The following is a 27,014-nucleotide window of genomic DNA, read 5'->3' as shown; positions in this document are numbered from 1 at the left end:
ATCTGAGGTTGTTAATAATTCTCCCGCCAATCTTAATTCCAACCTATGATTCATCCAACCTGGCGTTTCTCATGATGTACTCTGCATATAAATTAAATAAGCAGGACGACAATATACAGCCTTGTCGTATTCCTTTCCCAATTTTGAACCAATCAGTTGTTCCATGTCCGGTTCTTACTGTTGCTTCTTGACCCTCGTACAGGTTTCTCAGGAGACAGGTAAGGTGGTCTGGTACTCCCATCTCTTTAAGAATTTGCCAGTTTGTTGTGATCCACCCAATCAAAGGCTTTACAGTAAAATTATACATTAAAACATTATTTAAAAATACCCTAACCCACCTCAAATGCCTGCCTGGATAACCAAGTTTTCAGTGCGTGGCGGAAGCTCATTAAAGAGGGGGCATGGCAGAGTTCCCTAGGGAGGGAGTTCCACAGAGTGGGGGCCACCACAGAGAAGGCCCTCTCCCTCGTCCTCACCAGTCTAGCTGTCCTGGCTGATGGGAGAGAGAGAAGGCCATCCAAGGCTGATCTTGTTAAGTGGCCTGTCTGGTGTTGCTGGAGGCGCTCCTTAAGATTATTACATTTCCCCCGGCTGCCTCTGCTTAGCAGTTTGCTGAACTTCCCTTGAGTTCCTTGAGCTACTGCTGGGAAATGACTGAAGTGCTAACTGCACAGGCACTCCAGTTCCCACGCTCATAAGGCTGCGATGCTTGCCTTTACCTCATTACATGAATGCATTCTGGCTCCTTGGCGAAGCTGTAGGCGTAGCCGCTGGAAGTTGTGCCAAAATCTATAGCCACAACAACGAGAAACGACTGCTCCTCTGCATCATTTGTATCAGAATCCTTCTGTCAAAAGAACAGAAATAGAACAGTTCTTACGTGATTTCAAGGAAGAGCTGAAAATGTTACTGGCTCTTTAATGCCAGAATACAGCACTTCTAAACTCCTCTAGAGTGAATGAAATCAGCAATCCCTGAATATCAGCAGGCCTCACACTTTAACAGGGATGGGAATTTAGCACATTATCAGGCTGATACTTAATATTTGCGACTGTGATGTTACTCCAGAAGAGTTAGAGCCTTGCTCATCATCTTCTTTACAACTTCTGTGATTAAATAGATCAGGCACTTTTTAATTCAGAGAAGGAATGAGTGAAAGATGGACTGTTCTTGAAATATATCCTGTGCACGCATCAAATAGATTGCATTACAGTAGGGATGGGCAGAAGATAGATCAGGATCTACTGATAAATAACCAGTTGATTTCCAGTAGATCAGTAAGGGTTTCTAGCTCCCAATGGTTTAACAACAGTGACAACAAAAAGTGTTTTTTCCCCTCCTAAATTAGGCTGCTGGAACCAAGAAAGCTTGGAGGGAAAACAGGAGTATATTTGTGTGTGAAAAGATTTGCATGCAAGCTCCAGTTCTGGTACTTGAAAAAAATTCCTGGGCTGAGCACATGCTCAGAAGCACCTTGTCTGCAATCCTATGTCTGCCTTCCTGAGCCATGATTTTGCATCTGGCTCCAGTAGATGGCCCTGTGAAAAACTGGCCCATAAGCCTAAAGCCTGCCCACCCCTGTATTACACTAGAGCATATACTCATAGTTCCATCATTAGCACAAATTCTAGCTCTGAGGAATTATGAAATAGCAAGCTCTAGCTTGTCAATAGTGCACAACTTTGAAATCAGTGGACCTTCAAAGAATGCTTCTGCTGAAAGTGCCACTTTTAAATGGTAGCAAAATGAAAGATGAGCTAACTTCTCCCCCTCCAGCCAGAAGCTGGCTTGGGCAGAGGTGAAGGTTTCTTTTCTGTACTTCCTCCTAAGGACCTGGAGGCCTTCAGTGAGAAGGGCCACATTTGGAAAAGCAGGCCCAGCTTCACTCCTTGCTTTGCTGGAGGCTGTTTGCACTAACAACCCATCGGTTTAAAAACTGATGGGTTGTCATGCATGGGCAGAAGAATGAGCTGTCTGCAGTGCGCCCGTCTCTTCTGCTTTTACTAAGCAACCCACAATCAGATCATGCTGAGCATGATGTCTGAATCCAGACCTAATAACAAACTATGGGTTAACCGCTGGGTTGTTTAGCTCCTAAACAACCCAGCGGTCTGGGTTCAGACGTTATGCTCAGAAGGAGCTGACTGCAGGTTGCTGAGTAAAAGCAGAAGAGGTGGGCACGCTGCAGGCAGTGCACCTGTTCTCTCCCACACATGCATGACAACCCAAGAGGCTATTCCAAGTGGTCCGGAACCTAGTCGGTCCAGTTATTCCAGAACCAATGGAACATTCTAAAGCCTTCTGTGATGAGTTTGCAAAGCACTTTGGAGATAAAAGCGACCAGATCAGGAGTGCTATTCCATGCACTGTGGATACAGTTAGTGAACGAGGGGTGGCCAGTGGCAGACTGGTTTTGTGGGATCAGTTCCAGCTTCTTCTTTCTGAGGAACTGGACAAGGTGCTTTCATCTTTAAGGCCGGCCACCTGCTTACTTGATCCTTGCCCATCTTGGCTCATTATGAGTCGCAGGGAGAGACTTAGTGAGGGGATCAAGGCAGTGGTGAATGCCTCCCTCAAGGAGGGAGTGATGCCATCAGCCCTCAAGGAGGCAGTGATGAGACCACTGTTAAAGAAACCCTCCTTGGATCTCCAAGATTTGAACAACTTTTGCCCAGTCTCAAATCTGCCATTTTGGGGCAAGGTGATTGAGCAGGTGGTGGCATTGCAGTTGCAGGCACACTTGGAAGAAGCTGATTATCTGGATCCATTTCAATCGGACTTCAGGCCTGGCCATGGGACAGAAACAGCCTTCGTCGCCTTGGTGGATGATATGGGAAGGGTTCTGGATAGGGGCGAATGCTCCTTCCTTGTTCTCCTCGATCTCTCAGCGGCTTTTGATACCATCAACCACGGTATCCTCCTGGACCGCTTGGAGGTGGGCATAGGGGAAACCGTATTACAGTGGTTCCGTTCCTTCCACTCTGGCAGGTACCAGAGGGTAGCTCTGGGGGAGGAGACTTCAGACCCTTGGCTGCTCACATACGGGGTGCCACAGGGTTCTATTATCTCCCTGATGTTATTTAACATCTATGTGAAGCCACTGGGGGCTAACATCAGGAAGTTTGGGGTGCAGTGTCACCAATATGCTGATGGCACACAACACTACCTCTCATTTAAATCCTCACCAAGGTTGGCTGTAGAAACCCTATCCAAGTGTCTGGAGTTGGTGAGTGGCTGGATGGGAAGGGCTAAATTGAAACTGAACCCTGACAAAACCAAAGTACTTTTTGTCAGAGACAAGGGGAGGTTGGGGGACGACCTGGTGTTCAGTGGGGTGTGGGTGCCCCTGAAGGACTAGGTCCACAACCTCAGGGTCATTTTAGACTCCCAGCTGTCCTTGGAGGCTCAGGTGTCAGCCGTGAGCTGGGTGGCGCTGTACCAACTCCATCTGATACAGCGGCTGCGCCCCTACCTCCCTAAACATCTGCTCCCATCAGCAGTTTATGCCTTGGTCTCATCTCATCTAGACTACTGTAATGCGCTCTATGTGGGGCTGCCCTTGAAGGCGGTTCAGAAGTTGCAGCTGGTGCAGAACGCGACAGCCCGCCTGATTAAAGACAGCCATCGGCAAGACCGCATTGCTCCTGTGCTGAAGGAGTTGCACTGGTTACCAGTTGTTTTCTGGGCCCAATTCAAGGTGTTGGTATTGACCTTTAAAACCCTATATGGTTCTGGCCCAGTCTATCTTAAGGAGCACCTCCAGCAACACCAGGGATGCCGCTCAATGAGATCAGTCCCTGAAGGTCTTCTCTCTGTCCCATCAGCCAGGACAGCTAGGCATTTGGGGTGGGTTAGTTTTTTGGTTTTAGAGCAACGTTGTTTTGCTCAGTTGATTATGTAAATTTGATGTATTTTGTGTTATTTGTACTGTATGCCGCCTGGAGTGGCCGGGTAGCCGGCCAGATGGGTGGCTAATAAATCTAATAAATTAAAATAAAATAATAAAATAAATAACCCACCAGTTTTTAAACTAATAGGTTGTCATTACATATGAACCAAGTCAATGGCAATAATGGGCTCCATGTTCATAGTCAGTATACCTCTGATTACCAGGTGCTGAGCACAAGCTACAGGGGATTATTACCATCTGAATCGCCTTCCTGAGGCACTTGCCTGGCCACTGTCAAAAACAAAGTACTGTACTTGATGGACCATCAAATTGGTTTGATCCAGCAAGGTACACCTTCAGGCATACAATTGTGAGTTTACAGAAGCCTAGGGAATTGATGTGTCCTAGTACAAGTTGTGAGTGTTGTTGAACCAATTGAAAACAGTGACCATAGTTCTATCAAATTTAATTTATACGCAAGAGAAACATTGCCAAAGATGTCCAGTGCAGTCACATTTGACTTCAAAAGAGGAAACTTCTCTGAATTGAGGGGACTGGTAAAAGGGGTATTCAAAGAGAAAATCAAGAGGGTCAAAGATGTTCAGAATGCATATGGGTTACTCAAAATCACAATAATAGAAGCTGAGCTTCAATGTATATCACAGGTCAGGAAACCTACCACGAAGTCCAAGAAGTCACCAGTATTGGGAACTGTGCTTTGAGGTGGCCACATTTGCTGATGACACCAAATTATTTAGGGTGATTACAACAGAAAGGAGCAGCAAAGAGTCTGTCAGAATTGAGAAGAAGATGACAGAAGGAGAAGCAGCTAACAGGGACCCAAGGAGTGGCTCAAGGGAAATTGGAAGAAACCTGAAGGAATCTTAACAGCAGCTGAGGTTAAGGGAAGAGCTCAAGCAGAGGCTGAGATTGCTCATGACAGAAGCTTGGGAAGGTTTGCAAAGGAGGAGAGGGAATCTCCTGACGTAGCCTTCAAGAAAGAGCTGTGAACACAGTGTCAGCAATAGATGGTCAATCTAAGGTGACAGTGGTTGCTGGACCAGAGTGGAGACTGAAGGAGAAGTCTTGAGAGAAGCCATGTACGTATCCCAGTACATAGAAACCCTTCCAGAAAGAAGACAGTCCTTAGAGCAGTCAGTGAGTTAACTAGGGTGGAGCTTTATAGGATAATTAGCTAAATATTCATTAGGGAGTGGAAGCAGTGCTTTATTATGGCCAGTTTCTCAAAGCTACAGTAATACATGTGTTGTTTATGTGTAAACCTTTAACAAGAAACAGTAACCTATAGAAATATGTCTGTTTCCCGCCTCCCAGCTGAGCAGAGCAGAGCAGAGCAAGCTGCTCCAGCTGGTCCAGGGACTACAGAAGCAGGCAAGCTCCCAGAGAGCGAGCGAACAGAGCGAGCGAACAGGGGGAGCAAACAGGAGTTGGCCAGGGGAGTTGCAGTGGTTGAAGAGACAAAGGAGACAAAGGAGACAGAGGCTAAGAGGTAAGTGGGTTGCAGGAAGCCCAGGGCGCTGCCCTTTATCCTTCTGACTGGCTGTGAGCTCACCAGGAGCTTCTGAGAGCTCCAACTGAATTGGAGGGGTGTGGCCTGAGTACTCCCAGCAGCTGACTGGGCGGGAAGCTTCAGTCTGTTTCCCGCCTCCCAGCTGAGCAGAGCAGAGCAAGCTGCTCCAGCTGGTCCAGGGACTACAGAAGCAGGCAAGCTCCCAGAGAGCGAGCGAACAGGGGGAGCAAACAGGAGTTGGCCAGGGGAGTTGCAGTGGTTGAAGAGACAAAGGAGACAAAGGAGACAGAGGCTAAGAGGTAAGTGGGTTGCAGGAAGCCCAGGGCGCTGCCCTTTATCCTTCTGACTGGCTGTGAGCTCACCAGGAGCTTCTGAGAGCTCCAACTGAATTGGAGGGGTGTGGCCTGAGTACTCCCAGCAGCTGACTGGGCGGGAAGCTTCAGTCTGTTTCCCGCCTCCCAGCTGAGCAGAGCAGAGCAGAGCAAGCTGCTCCAGCTGGTCCAGGGACTACAGAAGCAGGCAAGCTCCCAGAGAGCGAGCGAACAGAGCGAGCGAACAGGGGGAGCAAACAGGAGTTGGCCAGGGGAGTTTGGCAGGGAAGGTCAAGGGGGAGGCCCCTAACATTTTTTTTTATTTTTTTTTACTAACTTTTTTTCATTTATTTGTCTTGTAACACACACTTCCACACCAGTGGGACTCTGCTTTTAACCTCTACTGAGTAGAGGAGCAGGCACAGGCTAGTCTAGAACAATCACAAAGCTAGACACAAAAAGGGAAAAGAGGCTATGGAAGGACAAGACTCTCCAGTGGTGGTGACCTGCAAGGTGTGTGCAATGTTTGTTTTCTTGCCTGAGAACAACATGGCCTACACCTGCAACAAGTGCAAGTTGATCACGCTGCTGGAGGAAAAAGTAAGTGGACTGGAGCGGCGACTGTCAACCCTCCGGGGAATAAGAGAACACGAAGAGTTCTTGGACAGAATGGGGGAACTACAGCAGCAAAGGGCAGACCAGAAGCTTGAAGAGCAACAGCAAGATGAGGCAGTGGGAAATGCTGAGGTGAAGAAAAATGGAGTAGAGGATACTCCTTGGAAAACGGTGACAGTTAGGAGAAGAACTAGACGCCACTCTGCACCAGTGGAAGCGGTGGAGCTGTGGAACCGATTCCAGGTACTTGCAGATGAGACTGGAGGACAGCCTGCAGAGGAAGAATCACAGGGGAACCTGCATGAGAGTGAGCAAGAGGCTGAAGGTCAGTCAAACAGAGGCGATGAAACCCAGGCCTACAAGAAGAAGAAGAGAAGAGTGGTAGTAGTGGGAGACTCCTTGCTGCGTGGGATCGAGACCCAAGTATGTCGCGAAGACCCGTGGACTCGCCAGGTATGTTGTCTCCCGGGAGGACAGATTAGAGACGTGACTGAAAGGTTGCCTGCACTCATAAAGCCCACTGACAGGTATCCCTTTCTTCTCATCCATGTGGGAACAAATGATACCGCCAAGCGGAGCTACGAAGAGATCACGTCAGACTTTGAAGCTTTGGGAAGGAAACTCAAGAACTTTGGGGCCCAGATAGTTTTCTCATCCATCCTTCCAGTAGTTAGAAGAGGGATAGAAAGGGAACGAAAAATACTCCGGGTGAATGACTGGCTACGAAGGTGGTGCCGACGAGAGAGATTTGGATTCTGGGACCACGGGCTATACTTCCTGGAAGATGGGCTGTTGGCTAGGGATGGGTTGCACCTCACAAAGGCTGGGAAGAATGTGTTTGGCCACAGCATGAAGAACTTCATCAGGAGGGCTTTAAACTGAATCCTACGGGGAAGGGAGATGTAATGTTGGGGGTAACAATGGACGTAGGCGCATGCACTGCAATGGAGAGAACAGCGCTGATAGCGCCCAATAATAGTCTTCAGACACATGTAGGAAGAAAGCCAGACTATGAAGCACATGGTCTTCGATGTCTATATACTAATGCCCAGAGTATGGGAAACAAACAGAACGAACTTGAACTCTTAATACAGGAGGGAAATTATGACTTGATAGGTATAACTGAGACTTGGTGGGATGACTCTCATGACTGGAATACAGCAGTTGAAGGATATAACTTGTTCAAAAAGAACAGGAGGAACAGAAAGGGAGGCGGGGTTGCACTGTATGTGAAAAATACATATCTCTGCACAGAAATACAGGAGGAGGAGCTTGGTAGCCCCATCGAGAGCATCTGGGTTGAAATAAATGGAGCAAAGAATAAAAGGAACCTGGTGGTCGGAGTCTACTACCGGCCACCCAATCAAGGAGAAGCCAAGGATGAAACTTTTGAAAAGCAAATAGCCAATGTTTTAAGGAAGCATGATGTAGTAGTAATGGGGGACTTCAATTTCCCCGATATTTGTTGGGAGACAAATTCTGCAAAACATGGCCCCTCCAGGAAATTCCTGACTTGTGTGGCGGATAACTTCCTCCTACAGAAAGTAGAGGAAGGAACTAGAGGATCGGCTATCCTTGACTTGATCCTAACCAACAGAGATGACTTAGTGGATAAAGTAGCAGTTACAGGAACTCTGGGGGAAAGCGACCATGTTGTACTTGAGTTCTTGGTTCTAAGGGAAGCAAAAGCCGAGTGTACTCAAACGCGTACCCTGGATTTTAGGAAAGCTGATTTTAACAAACTCAGAACAATGATCAGTAAGGTCCCATGGCAAGCAATGCTAGCGAGAAAAGGAGTCCAAGATGGGTGGGAACTTTTAAAAAAGGAAATTCTCAAGGCACAATCACAAACAATTCCAACAAGAAGAAAAGGTGGAAGACAACAGAAGAAGCCAATGTGGCTTCACAAAAAGCTTAGGGATGACCTGAAAACAAAAAAGGACACATATAGGAAGTGGAAAGAAGGCCAAGTAACAAAGGAAGAGTACAGGCAGGTAGCACAGAATTGCAGGGATGGCGTCAGGAAGGCTAAAGCGGAGAACGAGGTGAGGTTAGCGAGGGATGCTAAAAACAACAAAAAGGCTTTCTTCAGCTACGTGCATAGTAAAAGGCAGAGGAAAGAAATGGTTGTTCAGCTATTAAATAAGGATGGCAAAATGATAACAGATGACAAAGAAAAGGCAGAGGTGCTCAATTCCTACTTTGGCTCAGTCTTCTCCCAAAAGAGGGTCTATGACCCCCCTGGCAAAGGCGAAGTACAGGCTGAAGGGGCAGGATTGCAGCTTGAGATCGACAGGCATATGGTCAAGGAACACCTCATTACTTTGAATGAGTTCAAATCTCCAGGGCCAGATGAACTGCATCCTAGAGTCATAAAGGAACTGGCAGAAGAGCTCTCAGAACCGCTGTCTATTCTCTTTGAGAAATCATGGAGGACCGGGGAAGTGCCAGATGACTGGAGGAGGGCTAACGTTGTCCCTATCTTCAAAAAGGGTAAAAAGGAGGAACCTGGGAACTACAGACCAGTCAGTCTGACATCAATCCCTGGGAAAATTCTGGAGCAGATCATAAAGCAATCCATCTGGAAGCACCTTGACAACAATGCAGTGATTACTCGAAGCCAACATGGATTTGTCAAAAACAAGTCCTGCCAGACAAATCTGATCTCATTTTTTGATCAAGTCACCTCCCTTGTAGACCGTGGGAATGCTGTAGACATCATATACCTCGACTTCAGCAAAGCTTTCGACAAAGTGCCCCATGATATCCTGATGAGCAAACTAGCTCGAAGTGGGCTAGATGAAACAACGATCCAGTGGATCCACAGTTGGCTACAGAATCGGACTCAAAGAGTGCTTATCAATGGGACCTTCTCAAGCTGGGGAGAGGTAACGAGTGGGGTACCGCAGGGCTCAGTCCTGGGCCCAGTGCTCTTCAACATTTTTATTAATGACTTGGAGGAGGAGGTGCAGGGAATGCTGATCAAATTTGCAGATGACACAAAATTGGGAGGGATAGCTAATACTTTGGAAGACAGAAACAAAATTCAAAGTGATCTGGATAGACTGGAGTGCTGGGCAGAAAACAACAGAATGGCATTTAATAGGGACAAATGCCAAGTTCTGCACCTAGGAAAAAGAAACCAAATGCACAGTTACAAGATGGGGGATACGTGGCTCAACCACACTACGAGCGAGAAGGATCTTGGAATTGTCGTCGATCACAAGCTGAATATGAGCCAACAATGTGATGTGGCTGCAAAAAAGGCAAATGCTATTTTGGGCTGCATTCATAGAAGCATCGCTTCCAAATCCCGGGAAGTACTAGTTCCCCTCTACTCAGCACTGGTTAGGCCTCATCTGGAGTACTGTGTCCAGTTCTGGGCACCACACTTTAAGAAGGATGCAGACAAGCTGGAGAGGGTTCAAAGGAGGGCAACAAAGATGATCAGGGGACTGGAAACAAAGCCCTATGAAGAGAGACTGAAAGAACTGGGCATGTTTAGCCTTGAGAAGAGAAGACTGAGGGGAGATATGATAGCGCTCTTCAAGTACTTGAAAGGTTGTCACAGAGAAGAAGGCCAGGATCTCTTCTTGATCATCCCAGAGTGCAGGACACGGAATAATGGGCTCAAGTTACAGGAAGCCAGATTCCGACTGAACATCAGGAAAAACTTCCTGAGTGTCAGAGCAATACGGCAATGGAACCAATTACCTGGGGAGGTGGTGGGCTCTCCCACACTGGAGGCCTTCAAGACGAGGCTGGACAGCCATTTGTCAGGGATGCTCTGACTTGGATTCCTGCATTGAGCAGGGGGTTGGACTCGATGGCCTTGTAGGCCCCTTCCAACCCTACTATTCTATGATTCTATGATTCTATAATCAACAGATCATTAAACTTGTAGTGCCCTTTATATTTAATAAAACACATCTGACTATTGTTATATAATTGTAATTTTAAATCAATGTATTATCTCTTTGTTTACATTATTTGAACCTCTGGTTTATTTTTTCCCATGCTTGAAACCAGCTATGGTAAGGGACACAGGGTAATTTGGGGAAAAAAGAATTTATTTTATATAGTGGCAGTAGAATTTGGGAAAATACAAGGACAATCAGCAGGTGTACAATATTATGTATTAATAATACATTATTATGTGTTAGTAATGTTTACAGACTTGAAAGAAAGAAGAAAACCAACATACTTCTGAGAACTATCTGTGGAATAAACTACCATGGAAAAAATATTACCATCAATTACCACTTTTACTTGCCATCACCATAGAAATGTTGAATGCTTATTAAGTAAATGACACAAAATGTCAAAATAAGTCTCCTTGTGGCAGATTAAGCTTGACATTGTGAATGTTTGCAGGCTCAGAACATTCTCTACTTTGTCAAGCAATGTAATCACTCAGTCTAGGACATTGGTCTGCTATTGCCTTCCAGGCCTTGACAGACTGAAGGTCAGTGTCGCTGACACAGTTTTTGTGATCCTCAGCTCCAGGACAGTATCAGAACAGATCTCTTCCAGAAGTTCTCTTCTGCAGTAATCTCCTCCCTTCTTCCGGATCAGTAAAGCTTGCATTTAACTTAGAAATCTATTGGTAAGTGATTGGACTATTGGTATACACCTGGGGAGCTGGAATGCCTCCCTCAAGGGCCCATCACATTAACAATTAGGAAACCATCATGGGCCCTCACCAAAGCTAACTAATCTTCTATACTCCTCCCCTATGGTGAGACGGGGAAAAATAAAAATGAATGGCATGTAACATACCTTAGTCTTGAATGGTGTTAAAAAAGTCCGATTGACACAGAAAATAAATATTTATGGTGAAGATTCTAGCATAGTCTATAAAATCAAAGGAGGCCCTGCTGATTGGCCCACGATTAAGATCAGACAGACTGACGGGCAACAGAGGCAGTGCTTTTTCAGCGGTGACTCCTAACTTACCGAATTCTTATCCAAGGGCATGCAGTTGGTCCTGTCAGTTTCAGCTTTCAAAAAGGATTTGGAGGCCTTCTGTTTTGAATGGCTTTTAACTTAGATGATTCGACTAAAGTTGCTGCTAACTTTTAGATTATTCATTTAGATTGTTGGGTCTGGAATATTATTAGTTATTCTTTAAGCAGAACTAAACAGTGTTTTCAAGGCACTAGACTGTAGCTATTTTTTGTTGGTCTGTGGAATTCTGGATAAGTCATTTGTTTTAAATTGTGTTGTATTATCTGAATTATGATTTTATAGTATTATACATTTTGTAAGCCACCTTGAGAGGACACTCTCCTGTAAAGCAGCCTAAGGGCACAATATTATGCATGCTTAGACAGAAAAAAGTCCTACAACTCCCAGCATCCTCCAGCCAACATGGCTGGCTGGGGCATGCTGGGAGATATAGGACATTTTTCTGTCTAAACATACATAGAATTGCACCCTAAAAGTGCTTAAAAATAAGTAAAATAGGCATGAAAATAGGCATGAAAATAACCCACAGATAATGTTTAGAATTACCTCCTTAAAACTGCCAGGGAGAAAATAATACCAGAAACATATGCTTACCGCAATGTGGGATGGGGAGAGTGGTGTTATTCCCGGGTCTCCCAGGCTTCGTGCTGGAGATGCATAGACAGAAGTTGAAACTGCATCTGAAATAACATGGGAGTCTTCTAGTTAACTGTATATTCTTCACAAGGGAAAAACAGTTGAAAAGGACACATTCACTCATGATGACACCAAGTTTGCCCAGTGTGCCAAAACAACTCCAGAAATACCATTACTTGTCTCTGTTATTGAAGTAATTATTGAAATCTTACAATTGATGTAATTATTGAAATCTTACAATTAAATTACATTCTTCTAGTTAAAAAAATGCACTGGAACAAATTCATTTTGACTGGTATTAAAAGTCACATAGCGTCAGCCTCCTCCAACCTGGTGCCATCCAGATGTTTTAGGCTTCAACTCCCATCAGCCCCAGCCAGCATAGTCAATGGTCAGGAATTATGGGAGTTGTAGTAAAAAAAACCCTTCTAGATATAGCACCAACGATGGCAATGATTCACAAAGCAGCTTTCCCAGTGAGTATCTTAACTGGGCTTGGAGGTAAAGGGAATACCCCTGTCCCCTAATCAGTGCAGGGCAAGAACCAATGTGCCCAGCCATTGCTGTTGATTGTCAGTGCAGAGAATTTGAGGTGGGGGATGCAGCTTCTCTTTTTTTCCTTTCCGCACGATTTCCCCAACCAACTAATGCCTTTCCCTAGGATATGGCAAGTATCTTCTCCTCTCTGTTTCCTTTCACTTAGTGCCAGAGTGAGGCAAAAAATCTGTTTTTGTTCTAAGACTATGAGGATTTCTACACCAGCCTAAAATCCTGCATTTAAAACAGGGCTTTCCACTTCCATTTTAAATGTAGGATCACAGCTGATTCCCTTTACATGTGCTTCCTTCTCTGTAGATGGCCGTTCCCATAGTGTTATGTTTCCGTGAAGAGGCATTACACACGCTCCAGGTTCAGCAAGACTTGCTCCTGGGTTCCTGACCCTTTCCCTCCCCTTGCAGATTAGTGATGGATGGGGACTGACATGCAGACAGCCCCCCCCCACTGATGTTCCCAGGCCCCACCCCCCTCTTCCATGCAGCCAGTCCCTGCCACTCTGCCCCCCCACCATGCGCTGCCACTCTGCTGCTTTGTTTTGACCAGGCAAGCTGAAAATGATGAGGAGCCAAAATGGCGCAGGCGCGGGAAGGCTGAACACCCATCAGACCTTCATCACCACCTTCAACATCATGACCATGCCCCCAACAACCACATTCAGCACTTTATTCATGCTAGGGGAGAAATACACGGGGAGGACATGGTGCTCCATTTGCGCATATCTGGGAAAATACCCCATTTTTTTTGTTTTAGGAAAACATGGGATAGGTGGGAGGAAATAGTGGAATAATGACTGGCCAACGACAACATCATGTAATGGACCCGCACAATTCAGTGAGTGAGCAACCATGAACGCGCAATAAACTTGAGGTGTAGAGATCCCCTATATCACACCACAGTCTCCCCATGATTGTGGTGTATCACTTAGCGCACAACTGGAAAAATGGGAAACACACACACACGAAGGCAACATGTTGTGGGGCTTCAGGGTGCCTACATCCATTGAGACTGGGCTACCAAAGCTGATACCACAATTCCCCCACGCAGACAACTGATAGATCAGTGTAAGCTGGGCATGTATGTTAAGTTGCTTTCAGGAACAAAATGAACTCACTCAGCTGTCAGAACCTTTTAAAGCCCCAAGCTCAGACAGCAAGTACTGCCCTAAAAGCTCCAGGGCAGCAAGTTAATGGGAATGGCGTCGCTTTTCCCAGTCCTGTAGAATTGCTGGCTGGGAAGCTGAACTTGAGTCTTCCATGCTGTAGCTAGCAGGGAATGAAGGTGGGGGAGCTTCTGAACCCTAATTTTCTGCTTACTATTCATGAGGTGTGATGCTTTGCGGTCCTTGTGTATTTAACAGTTAAAACGTCCAAACCTTGACTAACGTTCTAAACAGCTAGTGAATGTACTGAGATTTACATTATGATCTGAAATGTCACCCAGCTCACCCAGATCAGTCTTCTTTGACCTGGTGCCCTCCAGGTATGTTGGACTACAACTCCCATCATCAGGTTAGGGAAGGCGGACAGTCTGGCAGGGAAACCTTTAAGCTACATGACTGCCTCTGGAATCCCAGAAGACCCTACAATTTTTACGGTTTTAATACAGTTTATTGATGGCAAAGTGATGGCTTCATTCCTAACTTTTGCTCTTCTCATTTGAATGACAAAAAGCAGGCAGGCCGGCAGGCAGGCAGGCAGGCAGGAAGCCCTTTTAGTAATGCCCCTGCATTTTTGCAATATATTCACAAATTTAGGGTTTTGTTGTCGCAAAATATACAGATTTTTTTTAACAGTTCAGAAAATTATACACACTGCTTGTAGATTCTTTGTACAAAACAGCATCCAAACTAGCAGAAAAACTAATGGGTCAAGAAAAGCAAAACTGATGATTACTGACAATGACAGGTTATCAGAGTGATCTTTTGTAATCGCAACAAACAAGACTAGCTTTGAGCAGTCATGAGGATAATGGGTTGGTTCCAGACTTATTCATAGATCAAAATCTATGGGATTTAAGTTAGTCATGATTTACTTAAGTCCCATTTGATTTCAATCGGTCTACTCTAGGGGCTAAATGACACATTACTTTCAATCTGTGTCTAGCAGCTACGTCTTTTCTTCATTTCTACTCGAGAGTAGGTGCAGGTACCGCAGTTCAGGTCAGGATCCTAGCATAGGGAATACCTGAAGGATTGTGTTCTTCCATATATACCTGCCTGGACAGTAAGTTCATGTTCAGAGGCCCTTCTCTGGGTGCCCCTGCTGAATGATGTGAGGCAGGTGGCTACTAAGGCGAGGGCCTTTTCAGTGCTGGCATCCTGGTTGTGGAAGGACCTCAACTGGCACCTACATTGTGGTATTTTTGGTACCAGGGGAACACTTCTTTATCTTCCCAGGCCTTTTAGCCCTTCAGTTTTACAAATTGCATTAGTGCATTTTAGATCTTTGCACTGCTGCTGGCTTTTATCTTGGTTACTACTTTGGTTTTATTGTGTTTTAAACTTATGGTTTTATAATATGTTTTAGGGAGCAATCCTATGGCCGCTAGACAGTGGATAGACAGCCATAGGGTATTCTGTTATCTGGGAACTGACCTCCCCCCATTTCCGCGCTGCCTCGGAGGTAGTGTGGAACAGCCCCGTCCTCTGTGCTTGCAAGAGGAGCACGGAGCGGTTGAAAAGGGGCATGGCTGGGGGCGTTCCGGGGTGGGGGAAGGCGGAAATGCCCGTATGACACATCCTATGTGTCGTACAGCAGCCTCCTTCCCTGCTCAGCCCTCCCGCAATCGGCTGTCTAGCCAAAAATGCAGGGCAGGAAAAGCACAGAAGGAACAATCCCCTCCGTGTTTCTCCTGCCCTGCTTTGGATAGGCGGTCACTTCCGAGTTCAGAGACGGCCACCTATCTGGATAGGATTGCACCCTTATTGTGTTGTTGTATTTTATGGTTTTAAGCTTTGTCTTGTAAATTGCCCAGGGAGCTTCAGCTAGACATGTAATAAAGTAAATGTAATAAATAAAATTACATTGCATTACATTACATTACATTAAAAAGATGAGGCTGCTAGACACAGTTTTAAAGCAATGCCTGTTTTGGCCCTATGTATGACTAAGGATCCAACACACAGTAATACTTCAATAGATAATTTAAGAACTGTAATGGCTTGAGGGCTTCTCCCCTCCAAATAGTCCTTTCTAAACATAGAGAATATGGCCTGGACTAGGTAATGTATTTGCTATGTGATTGTCTATCCAGAGCTTCTTCTTTTTTTAGAAGTGGCAGCTATAGGGTGGATGGGAATCCAAACTGGGACTGCAGTGCATATGGGGGAGGGGGGCTGCTTTGTTTCCTTGCCAAAAATCACCCACCAAGCTGCTATTTGCTCCAAAAAGGTGTTATTTTCTGCAATGGCACCTTTAAGGAAATAGTAATTTTGCAGGGATTTGGAGGCTGGGGGGAATGGGGCAACACTGTATGACATACTTCTGATGTAGACTAGGGGAAGCGGGGAGGACTGCAGCTGCTATTTCTAAAAAACACACACCAAGCCTGGGACAGATGATCAGGTGGCAAACATATCACTTGCTGTGCCTGGGTCTCTTTTGTCAACATCAGATATTGCAAAGGCACACTGTGATGTTACAGCCGGAGGTTTTACCTTTTCCCCAGCCTCCTCCTCAGAAACTGAGCACCAAACCCCTCAGGAATTTCTGCTTTCACTTTGGGACATCTGTACCCACTGTCCCACAAGCTCCAGCCCTTTTATCCTCTCTGAGTTCCAGAGAAACTCAATATGATCTACTGGTCCTCTCAATCCTACAGGAGAAGTAACCAGGAAACAGATATAAAAAAGGTAGCGTAAAATCAAACAACACATGGGAATCTGGATTTATAAAAACAATGTCCTTACCTACTCTACCCCTTCTGAAATCCTATACACAAACCCTACTAACTAGATGTTGCTTCCTAAGGCCCTATCTGACCAAGGGACTGTTAGCTCTCCCTTTATATAACCTAGAATCCTCACACAACCTCAGAACCTTCCCACCTGTCACTCACTCTCAGGCATACTATTAACCCTATTTTACCTGGGTTACATTTAACAATATAAACACAAACATTAGTATAATAGGCATATGTTAGACACACGTTATTGCACATGGTCCAATTCATGGATTTTTATTGGACTCTGGTCTCACTATCACCATTTCACACATTTGCAAAGGCTCAGGGAAACACAAAATGTCCTTCATATGCCCATTACCATTTTCTTTAATGCCTGTTGAGGAGGAAGGAGCTGATTTGGACTTGTCTAAATAGAATGTATTCCACTTTAGCTCAACCTAACTAATTCAGCACCTTTCTCTTGGGTTTCCATGGACACCACAGTGGAGCACACATCCTATAATCAAAACAGTGTGTGTGGGGGGGGTCTACTTAAAGCTTGCAGTGACATAAGAGGTAGTTACATTAAAAAAAAAATAGAAAGCTTCCATTATAGCTATTTTTCCCTTCCCTTCTGTTTTAGTTTCACCAGGTCCTCAGTGGTCTGTACAGTAAAGTAGGAAACTGAGTTCTCAGCATTCACTTGGATTTTTTTTAAAAAAATTAGATTCTACCAGTGCATAACTACAGGAAGATAAGTCTTGCTGCCTGATGAAACAGCATTATTTCTGTGTATTTATACAGCATTTTTCATTAGTAGAGCTTTAAACTCCTTTTGCTACTGCTCTTCAGTGACTTGGTTCGGAAGGAGTAGTTGCAAGAAGGTCTGCCCCATCAGAATGTTTTGTAGTAGCATATTTATTCAAAAGAATTCTCAAAATCTGTGAGAAGATTATGGGGCACAGCCCAGTGAAAACAAAGCAGAGAAGACCTTTTCAGCCTATGGCTGAAAGTCGTGACAGGCAGCTCTCTCCCATCTTTCCCACTTCGTTGCTACTCCACCACCTTGCAACAACTAAAGATGAATGTTGGCCTCCAGTCATAGTTCCTACCTGCCCCCTTATAATGGGGGCTATTTATAATGGGGAGCTACTACTGAACTATGGGAAGGGCTATAGCTTAATGGTAGAGCAGCTGCTTTGCATGCAGAAGGTTCCAGGTTTGATCCCTGGCATCTCCAGGAAGGGCTGGAAAAACTCCTGCCTGAATTGCTGGAGAGCTGCTGCTAGTCAGTGTCCACAATACTGAGCTAAATGGACCCATGGTCTGACTCCGTATAAAGCAGCTTCCTATAATCCTGATCCAGTCTGCTTTTCAGTTTCTTACAGAGAGCCATTACCAACACAGGTGGGTTGATGAGGCTGAAGGTTTTTTTTCCCCATCCTCTGCAGTTGCTGGCACAGACCGTACTCTTTTATTTGGGGGATTATAAAGTTACAAACTGCTACTAAAGCAACTTTTTGGCTTTGGATTTGTTCTCAGTCTTTTTTAATCCCACTTTTGTCCCAAATATTACAGCAACACTTCTATCATCAGAACTGCTGCATCATGGACAATGATGCAGCCCTTTGCCTGTGATCGTTTCATAATAAGAGGAAAAAAGCTTTTAGAGACTGTTACGGAGAGTAAATGCTATGACCAAATTCTCCTTGCCAGGAAAACTGCATGAATACGATCTTATCCAAATTCATAATCACACCCTCTGATTTAAGCAATTGCTCAAGGGAAGACCCATGCTTCAAGGCAGAGTACAGTTAAGGTGCTACAGGGAAGAAAACAAGTGGTGAGTTTAAAGCTGCAATCCTATGCATATTTAATGGAGATTATGCCCCACTGAGCACAGTAAGGCTTCCTTCTGAGCAAGCATGCACAGAGTCATGCTGCAAATGTGTTACAATGCTTCCTAGTTAACTATTGTAAACCCCCACCAGTGATGTTTCGTAGAATTTTTTCCAGGGCTTTATTTTTCCATGGAGAATTTTCCATTTCATGTTCACTAGTAACAATGAATGGATGCCAATTGCAAACACAATATTATGCAAGCTTGGCAGTTTCAAAGTTGTAACTCATGTTTTCCAGGTGATTATTCCCTAACATGTATGTGAGAGATATGTCATTCAAATACATATACGTCTCAGTGTTAAAGGGAACTAATCAGTAGTGACAGTGAAATTGAAGGCACCCCAACAAACTTAGTGGAAGAAAGTTGAACTCTGTTGAAAGAGATGAATGGTTTTCAGCATATCATGCACAGTTCTTTTGGATACTAGAATTTAGTAGTGTGCCAACTTTTTCAGCACCTTTCGTTCCTCCCCCTTAAATTTAAACAATGTAAGGGAAGCACATGCTCTTGCCTTTAAATTTGTACAAGTATTCCAATAAAAAAATATACATGATATAACCTTTAAATCACATTAAGAGTGCTTTAATGTACCCTCAAATATTTCAAGTCAAATACCTGTGGTGTTTTGTGACAAAACATAAGTGTTGTTCTTTACTAAATACAAGTAAAATAAATTGCTGAATTAGATCACTTTCTTGGACATCTGATGTGAATGACCGAGAAAATTTCCCCATTCAAAATTGTCTAGAAAACCTACATCACTACCCCATACCCCAGATGCAGGGGCTGAAAAGAGTTCTCCATACCAATGCCGCTGAAGTCCTATTCACATACTGCTCGTGTAGCATAATCAAGATTCCAAATCGCATAGGGAAGCCAACTCGAGCGCAAGAGGCTCCCTGCTTCAGAAGTTATGTCAAACATAATTACCAGTTCATTTCTGAGCCCAATTCAAGGTACTGGTTTTGACCTTTAAAACCCTATACAGCTTCAGAACCAGGTACCCTAAAGATTGCCTGCTCCCATATTCACCTGTCCAGATGTTTAGAGCTTCTGCAGAGGCCCACCTCCAGGTGCCCCCGCCATCAAAAGTAAGGAAGGTAGCAGCATGCCCTCCCCAAAGAAGCCTGCCTGGTGACCACCTTGTTATCCTTTAGGTGCTTAAGTCATTTCTTTCAGGCATTTTAATTATTTTTACATTCATTCTACTGATTTCATGTTTTGGTTTGCTTTATATTGTATTGTTTTCATGCTCTAAACTGCCCCGGGGTAGGTTTTGCAAAGGGCAATATTAAGTTAGACTGATGGATATAACCACTTGGATACAACCCTATAATTCTCCTCAGTAAATAGATCTTTCTGACTTGCCTGTCTATCAGAGTGGTGGCTATGCTGCTATTACGGTATATTTGTTTATCCCATTCCTTTCAATGGGCCTACTGTAAGTAGAACTAACACTGGATCACTGAAAGCAACAATAAGGGAAGGAGGCAACATGCCCAAGTACCCAGAAGCAGTTTGGGGATTTTCTGCAATTGCTTTTTAAAGGGAGACTTCTTCCAGTATGTACATGTGACATTTTCTTCTGGTTTTATCTTTGACATTCGTATGCCAAATCTCCACATTTAGAACTCAAAGGTAGTCTAACGAGCCATCTGGGAGTTCTGCAGAAGCAGCTTCTGAAATGATCGCTCTGATAAAAATGTCAAGCGTATACACGAGGGGTGGGGAACCTGTAGCCCTCCAGATGTTGTTGGACTCCAATTTGCATCAGCTCCAGCCAGCATAGCCAATGGCCAGGGATGATGGGAGTTGTGGTCTGAGAACATCAGAGCCACAGATTCCCCCCTCCCAACCCCACTATACATGGAGTATGGATGCAACCCCTCCAGATCTTGGCCTACATCTGTGAGTTGTGACACGGCACATCAGGTCTGTTGGCTTCTTAAAACCTAGGGTAACAGTAATTCATGCTGTTCAGCATATGTTGCAACAGCCGATCTCTGTAGAACTTTCCCATTACATTCAGGATCTGTTGTTTACTCTTCCCACCTCCCACGGAGCCTGAAGCAAAATGATGGCAAGACATTTTGCTTTTGAACAAACAGTGAACAAGAAGCTATTGTCACTTGTACCTGCAAGACAGCAAGAATATCAGTAATAGGAAAAGAAAGAAATGACATCTAATACGAGAAATCACTGCATTTAGCCCCCAAATACTGACTGTTTGCAATGAAATTGTTTATAGTCTTGCTCCATGAAATGTTCAAGTTTCTGAAGCTAGACAAGAGAATTAGAATAATTATAGTAGCAGCTGATACAGTGGGGATGAAGAATGTATGTGGCGGCTAAGTGGCATCCAAAGGGGAGGGTGCCCATGCCCTTTCCAGCAGGCGTCACTTGGAGGCAGCAGAGGAAGGAGCAGCAATGCAGATGCATGACTAACAAATGACTAGAAGCACCCAGCACAGGCAAATGATGTCAGGCTGGGCACTGCTGCCCATTCAAGAGCCAAGGACCTGCATGGTGCTGCCACAGCTGCCCCTGCCTCCGTTGCAGCACCACCCCAGAAAGAGGATGAGGTTCCCTTGCCTTGTTTGCTGCTAAGCAGTAGTGGCCACACACTTCCTTCTCCCCACACTGAATAATTATCTAGGATGCATCTGAGAGTAAGGCCCACCCAGTTATGCAGGATGTGCTCCTGAATAAACGTGGACTGATTTAGATATATAGCAGAAGAGACATCAGGAAGAAAGCTATATTAATAAACACTATGATTCTATTGCATCTTACATAGAAAGGTTTTGGTTCCTGCACAGCCCTTCTTTGTAAAAGCATTTAATTAAATGTAATAAATAGCAAACCACTTTCTGTAGCAGCCTTCCCCAACCTGGGCCCTTCCAGATGTATTTGACTACCACTCCCATCATCCTCAGTCTTTGACACCTGGGTTAATGTCAGCAGAACTGATGATGTGTCCTGAGGCAGTAGTACCATCACTTCTCAAGAGGCTATATTACTTTGCTCCAACAAGAGTCAGCCCACCCCCTACCCCAGCAGGATTCCAACACCTTAAAGACACAACAATTCTGCAAGCCACTGATTGCTTCTTTTTACTTGTGTAAGGCAAACGCTTCTCCTGTGCTGGATGCTGCTTCCCCAGAGGCCCACTGCAGCTGTGGTAGAGAGGTCATTGAATCTCACTCCTTTAAAGACCACCATGTAAGGCTGGTGCAATAGCAGTAGAACTGCCACCATCACCTTCTGGTGTTTCTCAAGAGGGCAGACAGAGGATATGGGTGGGCTGCATGTGACATTAGGTGGGCAGCTGGAGGCTGCACCCCCACCCCCACACACAAATACCCTGATCCAGATCACTGGAAGGAGGGAGAACCTTCAACCTCGTCCTCCTTCCAGCAGTCTTGATCCAGGCCACTGGAATGGGGGAAGGTTAACGCTCTGCCCATCCCATTGCTCCTGCTAATGATTGCTTTGAGGGAGGCTTTAACCTCACTCTCCTCCCAGTAATACAGCTAGGAGAGAAGGAGCGTGGGGATAACTTTCCTAGGGGCTTGTTATAAATAGTTTGGACCTCTAAATCAGCACACACTATGTTTTTAACTAAAAGATTGTCATTTGTCACACAATGCTCCGAGCAAGGAAGCACATCTGCTAAATGGGCATCGCTCAAACCAAATGCATTGCAGCTTTGGCGGGTTGATGGCATTTAAAGCTTTAGCATATCAGCTCTGCTCAGGTTATGCTGGAAAGACTGCAGTGCTGTACAACCTGGAACCATAAAAAATAATAGCGGATGACTGCTGCAACATTTTACTGCTTTCAGTTTGATTTAGGCACTTCTGTCTCTGTAGCAAAGCTTACTGCAACAGTTTTCATCACTATTAGGCCTGCCATATAATGATGTCAGAATGCAACACCATTTTTCACATTAAAAAAAACCAAACAGTGTTGTTCGCAGTGTCAAAGACAATAAGCCAGATGTCAGAATTTTTCATATGACAAACGAGTACTTTACTGAATCACATGCCTGACTACCATAGAAGCCCTCCTACTTGGGCTTTATTTTAGCATCCGTTTCTACCAGATTCAATAATCATGTGAAAAAATATGCAACATCCATCATATGACAGGTGAGTAAATCGGTGTTTTCACTTTTGCCATTACTTCAGTCTACCCTCTGACGCTTTAAATATTTACAACCCCAAAAAGGCACCCTCCCTTCCAAATTGCCCATTAGAAATCAGATTTTAAAGATCAATGTTAATTGGGGGGGGAGAGACATTAGTTTTCTGTACCCCCTCAACACATAAAAAGCAACTATCTTTAAGGCTATTTCCCCCCAATTTTCACAATTTCTGTCCCTTTTTTCTTGCTTCAGGTATCCTGCATTTAAAAGACTTCATTATACATCATTCACCTGCTGACTGCAGACAGATTAAATGGCTCTTAGATACTTAAGTCTCCCCTACATCATCCTTCCCAACCTGGGCCCTTCAGGTATGTTGGGACTGCAGCTCCCATCATCTCCAGCCACATGGCCCCTAAATCACCACCACCATGTAGAACTGTGAAGAGGATTCAAAGTTACAGGGTCTCTCATTTTCTGTGCAGCTCACAACTGTGAAGCAAATTACACGGTCTCACTTTCTCAGTTCCCAAATATGAGGTACATCATACACTAGCATGGACCAGCCACACCCAGAAATCAAGGAGCCACTGGAAGCTACTCTGGAAAGCCCCAAGGGGGGCAGAATCTGCCCCCCCCCACCCGTACCAGAACCTTGGGGCATTCAGGGTCAGGTCGAGGCTTATCCTACATCTCATGATCTCCCCCAAACTGCTGTCACTTGTCTTCAAGCTATTCATTAATGGAGAAGGAGAAAGGGAGTGCAATAGGAAGAATCTTTGAGAAGGGAACATGCTCTCCCACTCATTAGCAACAAGATGCGAGGTGGGGGCAGCATTATTTTCACCTAAGGCAGAAAGATACTTGGCCCTATGCAGCAACCTTACAAAAATGGACTTGGGGGGTATGCTTATTACGTGCTATGGAAACAGAAGAGCCGAGTTGTGGGTGCCCCCTTAAAATAAGCCCACAGAGATGGGAAGGCATCTAACTCCCAGGGCAAGGTCTGAAGGCACATGAGGCAGCCACATTGCTAAAGCTAAGCAGGTTTGGGTCTGGTCAGCGCTAGGAGAGGAGACACCTGGGAACTGCAGATAGTCACCTCGAGTTCCATGGCGAAAGAAATGTAGGATATAATTTTTTTAAAAAAAGTTGGTGTGCTTGTGACATGCAGTATTTTTTTTTTATTAAACAAGGACCAAAAGGTGGGGGTTAGGCAGAAATAACAGGCCTTTGTGCAATTAAGTTAGAGGCTGTCAGCAATTTTGGATTCCGCAAAATCCACCCCCACCCCCGATTTTACCGAATTGTTCAGCTAACTCTCCTCATAAAAGAAACACCTCTGCATTATCTGACTGGTAAGAGACTCTAGCACAGACTTCCCCAACCTGGTGCCCTTCAGCTGTCTGGGACTACAACTTCCACCATCTCCTAGTCAGCCAGGCTGGGCAGGGGATGCTGGGACTTGTAGTCCAACACATTTGGAGGGCACCAGATGGAGAGGCTGCTCTAGCCTGATTTAAGGGGGGGGGGAGGTTGGAGGGGAGAGAGAGAAAATTCCCCTGAATCAGGAACTGCGGAAAGAAGCTGTTTCCGTGCACTCGGCTCCCAGCTGCTGTTATATTCCCCATGACCTCAAGAGCCATTCCTGCGCCGGGGACCTCATGTGCTTCCTGAGAACGCAGAGCCCTTTCCCCCTTGGCCCGCCCGCGGCCGTGTCACCGCTTCTGGGAAATCGCTGCATCGCCAGCCGTAGCCCTCCGCGGCCCCGAGCCCCGCCCAGCCGCAGGGCGCATGCAGAGGCGCGGAGCACCCCCGCCTCCTCCCTGCCCCCCTCCCTCGCCGGAGAGACGCGCCGCGGGGGAGGGGCGCCTCGGCGTCCTCCGCAGTGTTTGCTCACCTGGGTCCTCTCTCCCGCCGCGGCGCCGCGCGACAAGCCGGGGCCGCAGCCGTCGTCGCCCCCTCCCGAAGGCACCACGTGACGGCTGGACGGGCCGGCCTCGGCAGAAGAGAGGCCAGGGCCTTCTGGGCGCAAAGCGGAGCCCGCGAGGAAAAGGGTGACGGGGAGGGAAGCCCCGGCCAAGCCTTAGAGCGGCGGCGGCGCAGGCCTGGACGTGCTGCACGACGCGGAGCCCGGTGGGCGCCCGGCACACGGACAGCAAAGGCCAGCGGGGTTCCTCGGCTCGCCAGACGAGCCAAGGAGCCTTCCAGAGGCTTCCAACAGTCGCCCGTACAAATAAAAGGCTAGCTGGCGGTGAAGACGCCCCTCCGCTTAATGCAGTGGAGGCGGGTGCCTGCGATTTCGGCGGGGCTGCGCATCTGCTCTGGTTCCAGTCAGAGCCAGCCAGAACGCTACGGGGGCTATCCAAGGTGCTGAAGCTATTTGGGGGCTGTGGTTCGGCACCTTGAAGAACTCCTTTAGAGTTCTGGCTGGCTCTGACTGGAACCCAGAATGGATGCCCAGCCACACCGAAATCGGAGCCGCCTGCCTCCACTGGCTTTGTACGTGGGCGCGCTGCAATGAATCGCTCGGGGCGCAGCTGGATCTACGCAGAGCCCTCTCAGGCAGCGGTACGCGCCTGCTACAGAGGCGTTTGGTGGCCCAAAGCAACATCTACACACGCGCACGCGGATGTATGGCGTATTCCTCCGTTCGCCATCGCCATATCGAATGCACATGGAAGGATTCCCACATACGAGCTCGCTGCACGCCACTTGCGCATGCATTCGTACACGCATGTATGCACGCGGGTGCGTTGCTTTCTGTGGAGGACCTGTTCGTATGTGAATCACGTGCCCCTGTCTGCCCGTACACCATTATGCACGCCCCGTTCCTGTCTTGTGTCTAGGGCACTGCGCACACACGTCTATATGGAGTCTGTATTATAGAAGCGTACAGAGCGCTTCGTTTCTAAAGCCACAGACGCTCTCCTAGGTGAGATATGCAGGAGCTGGATGGCTTCTTGCTCCGGCCTACAGAGCTTCCTTTCTCGGGCGAACTGCAGCATGAGCAGCGACTGTCTCGGGCTCGCCCGATGCAGCCGGGGACGGCCGCTGCCCCCGCCCCCATTAAGCCCGGCTCCTGAGACCGACCCCCCCATCCGTCACAACGGCAGCCAAGAGACCCGCGGCGCGTAACCAGCCAGGGCTCTTTCTCCGTTGCCTACGAGCCTTGCCTCCGGGCGGAGCGGCGGGTGCCGTGAAAGTACAATCCGCCTCCGACCAAGACAACGACCTGCTTCTTCCCGGCCCCGCTCCTTCGAGCACCGTTACCTGCCGCGACGCCTTCGGTCCCCGCCATGGCTGGAGGCGTCGACTGCACCTTCGGCTCTGCCCTTCGGCTCCGCGAGGCGAGGTGGCCGGGAGGGGACCGACGAGCGTTCGCCTCACTCGGCAGCCGGAGCCATTTGGCGTGCCGCTGTTCTGCGGCGCTCGCGTCCTTCCCCGGTCTGCGGACCAGCCAAGGTTCGTCTGCTTTCCTCCTCCTTCCCACCCCACCCCCGGCTTGGCTGTGCGGGCAGCCAAAGGGAAGGCTTCGCGTCTGACCCCGGCGCCCAGCAGCCTTTCTTCCCTGCTGCAAGGCTCTGGATGCTCAAATTTCTGCAGCGCCCCTCCCCTTCGAAGCGAGCTGCTTGCCTGCCTCCCACCCCCACCCCTTCCCACGCACTGGCGCGGGGGGGAAGCGAGGACGCAAGTGACAAAGGAGCTTTTGCAACCGGACCTCCGAGGAACAGGCTTGGGGCTGTCCAGACCCCCAGATGGCCTTGTGTTAAAAAGGATGCTTCCCTTCGTTTCAAAGCTTGCCCCTTAAACGGTTTTCTGGCTTGTTGGCTTGGTGGATTGTTTGTTTTAACCGCACCTACACTGAATATAAATTCGGGTCTACGCTTGATGCATCTGTGTAATTAAGACATCAAACACCCGAGCCACAGATAAATCTGTTGGTGTTTAAGGCCCTTCTCCGGTGATCACAGAAGATGCATTACGCCAGTGGAGGCTGGTGGCTCTGATGTCGGTGGGGTTAAGAATCCGTTCTGGGTTTCAGTCAGAACTCTCAAGGAGCTATCCAAGATGCTGAACTCTATCCTCAAAATAGGCTCAGCACTTTGGATAGCTCCTTTAGAGTTCTGGCTGGTTCTGATTCATGTGCAGAATGGATGCACAGCCCCACCGGAACCAGAGCCACCAGCCTCCACTGTATCACACGTATATTGGAGCCACTGCAGAATAGTCAGAGGCTGCAGTGACAGTAGCATGACGTCCCATCTGCACAGCATGGATGAGAGTGATATAGGTTTGTTGCGGGGGTGGGGTGGAGATCAGCTGTTTGCTACCATTAAACAGAGTCTGGCTAGATGTGCACTCCAATGCAGTTATAATAAGCGCTGAGTGGAGTGCACAGCATTGAAAGAATTAAGAACAAGCAAAACTTTTTAAAAGGTATATATATATACAGCAGTGACAGACATCGTTTGGGGTGTCACATTAGTTTTTAAATACGTCACAGAGACTTCTGTATTCCGCACAGCATAGCAGAACTGCAGTGGACGTGCTCTCTCACACACCCAATCTCT

At 46.7% G+C, this 27,014-nt stretch overlaps 1 protein-coding gene across 3 annotated transcripts in view; it reads right to left on the bottom strand.

The window, feature by feature from the left end:
• Positions 1 to 26,047, bottom strand: part of HSPA12A (heat shock protein family A (Hsp70) member 12A) — a 92,333-nt gene extending 66,286 nt beyond the window's left edge. For 2 of the 3 annotated variants that reach the window (XM_084841964.1, XM_084841966.1), the window contains exons 1-3: positions 25,714 to 26,028; positions 11,909 to 11,994; positions 720 to 844 (exon numbers count right to left, since the gene is read on the bottom strand). In XM_084841964.1, the coding sequence (XP_084698090.1) occupies positions 720 to 844; positions 11,909 to 11,994; positions 25,714 to 25,741 (239 nt within the window). In that variant the 5' untranslated portion in view covers positions 25,742 to 26,028. Of the gene's footprint in view, positions 1 to 719; positions 848 to 11,908; positions 11,995 to 25,713 lie in introns of all 3 variants that reach the window. The other variant, XM_084841963.1, reaches the window with a different exon arrangement.
• Between the last annotated feature and the right edge of the window lie 967 nt (positions 26,048 to 27,014).

This window comes from Heloderma suspectum, chromosome 3 (assembly GCF_057233095.1).
Source record: "Heloderma suspectum isolate Gila_16-S chromosome 3, 16-S_ref, whole genome shotgun sequence".
Lineage (NCBI taxonomy): Eukaryota > Metazoa > Chordata > Lepidosauria > Squamata > Helodermatidae > Heloderma > Heloderma suspectum.
The sequence above is the reverse complement of the archived record's forward strand: the minus strand, read 5'-3'. Positions and strand labels throughout refer to the sequence as shown.